The sequence below is a fragment of the Aplysia californica genome, unplaced genomic scaffold (genome assembly GCF_000002075.1).
Source record: "Aplysia californica isolate F4 #8 unplaced genomic scaffold, AplCal3.0 scaffold00096, whole genome shotgun sequence".
Taxonomy (NCBI): domain Eukaryota; kingdom Metazoa; phylum Mollusca; class Gastropoda; order Aplysiida; family Aplysiidae; genus Aplysia; species Aplysia californica.
Genome location: NW_004797366.1, coordinates 1,487,038 through 1,488,393, shown reverse-complemented (window position 1 = coordinate 1,488,393; position 1,356 = coordinate 1,487,038). Strand labels below are relative to the sequence as shown.

The window sequence follows — 1,356 nt, the reverse complement described above, 5'->3', positions numbered from 1 at the left end:
AACACACACACACACACATACACATACACATATACACACAGACACATACACACCCACAAACACACACATACACATACACACATACACCCACACACGCAAACACACACACACACACACACACATACACACACACGCACCGACACGTGGCCACTCATCAATCACCAGTGATCTTCTACCAAAGTCTAAGAAAGCACTCACCTTTCCCAAAAGCGATCTCAATGTCCACGCTGTGTATATCACTGCTCGTGTCCTCCACGAACTTGAGCGGGATCACCTCACTCCACATGCGGAAGGCCAGGTCAATGGTCGCCCTCTGGTCCTCCACAGGGATGCGCGTGCTAAAACCAGTGGTGAGCAGACGCCAACGGACAACGTCCTTGTTGAAAAGCTCTCCGTTCTCGCCGATATACTTCCCCAAGGGGAGGGAATTGGGAGTCCATACATGAACAGATCGCTTTTTCCGCTCGCGGGCCGTGTATTTATGCAACAGTCTTCTCTTACCTGTGACGTCACGCTTCAGTCTCTGCACGTACTCCTGTAAATGTCTTCTGTGAGCGCTCTGTGGGCGGCTGGTGGGTTTGTCCCCGGCCAGAAGTTTGTACAGTTGGCTGGTGGCCCCGCGGCGGGCGGACCGCCTCCACAAGCGATGGCCGTTGGAGGTGGAGGAAAAATTGTCCTCCCCGTCGTCCATGACGGGTGAGTGCTGGTTGTTGTGATGGTGCGCGCGAGCTGCCGTCTGGCTGTCCGTCACCAGGACATTCAGGGCCTCCTCGTCTCCCAGAGGCGCGCTCTTATCCTTCTCGCTGTCCTTGTTACCGCACCGGGAGGTGCTCATGAACGACTTGGTCTCCTCGTCTAGCTCGCCTGTCTCCGGCAAATTGTACGTCCTCTGGTAGTTCCGGATAGCCTTCTGGACCTCAGACTCGTCGCAGGTCTCCTCCCCGCCCTCCTCCACCATCGCCAGGCTGGACAGGAAGCTGCTGAAGTGTGACGTCATGGCCCGGTGACGGGGATGAGTTGCTTCCCGCCGTCTTCTGGTTACGTGACAACGCAGATAGCCGTACTTGGACAGGACGAACTGAAACAACAAGGGAGAGAAACGTGATGAGAAAATAGTTGTTGAGTTGTTGTTTTTTTCGTTCTTTGTTGTGCGTGTTGTTGTTGTTGTGGTTGTAGTTGTTGTTGTGGTTGTTGCTATTGTTGTTGTTGTTGTGATTGTTGCTGTTGTTGTTGTGGTTGTTGTTGTGGTTGTAGTTGCTGTTGTTGTGGTTGCTGTTATGATTGTTGGTGTTGGGATCGTTGTTGTTGTGGTTGTTGTTGCTATTGTTGTTGTTGTTGTGATTGTTGCTGTTGTTG

At 52.4% G+C, this 1,356-nt stretch overlaps 1 protein-coding gene across 1 annotated transcript in view; it reads right to left on the bottom strand.

The window, feature by feature from the left end:
- The window catches only part of LOC101851257, a gene marked incomplete at both ends in the record, with an annotated part of 20,728 nt that extends 19,648 nt beyond the window's left edge, over positions 1-1,080 (bottom strand). Inside the window, 1 exon segment of the mRNA XM_035968916.1 lies at positions 199-1,080. Coding sequence (XP_035824809.1) covers positions 199-1,080 — 882 coding nt within the window.
- Between the last annotated feature and the right edge of the window lie 276 nt (positions 1,081-1,356).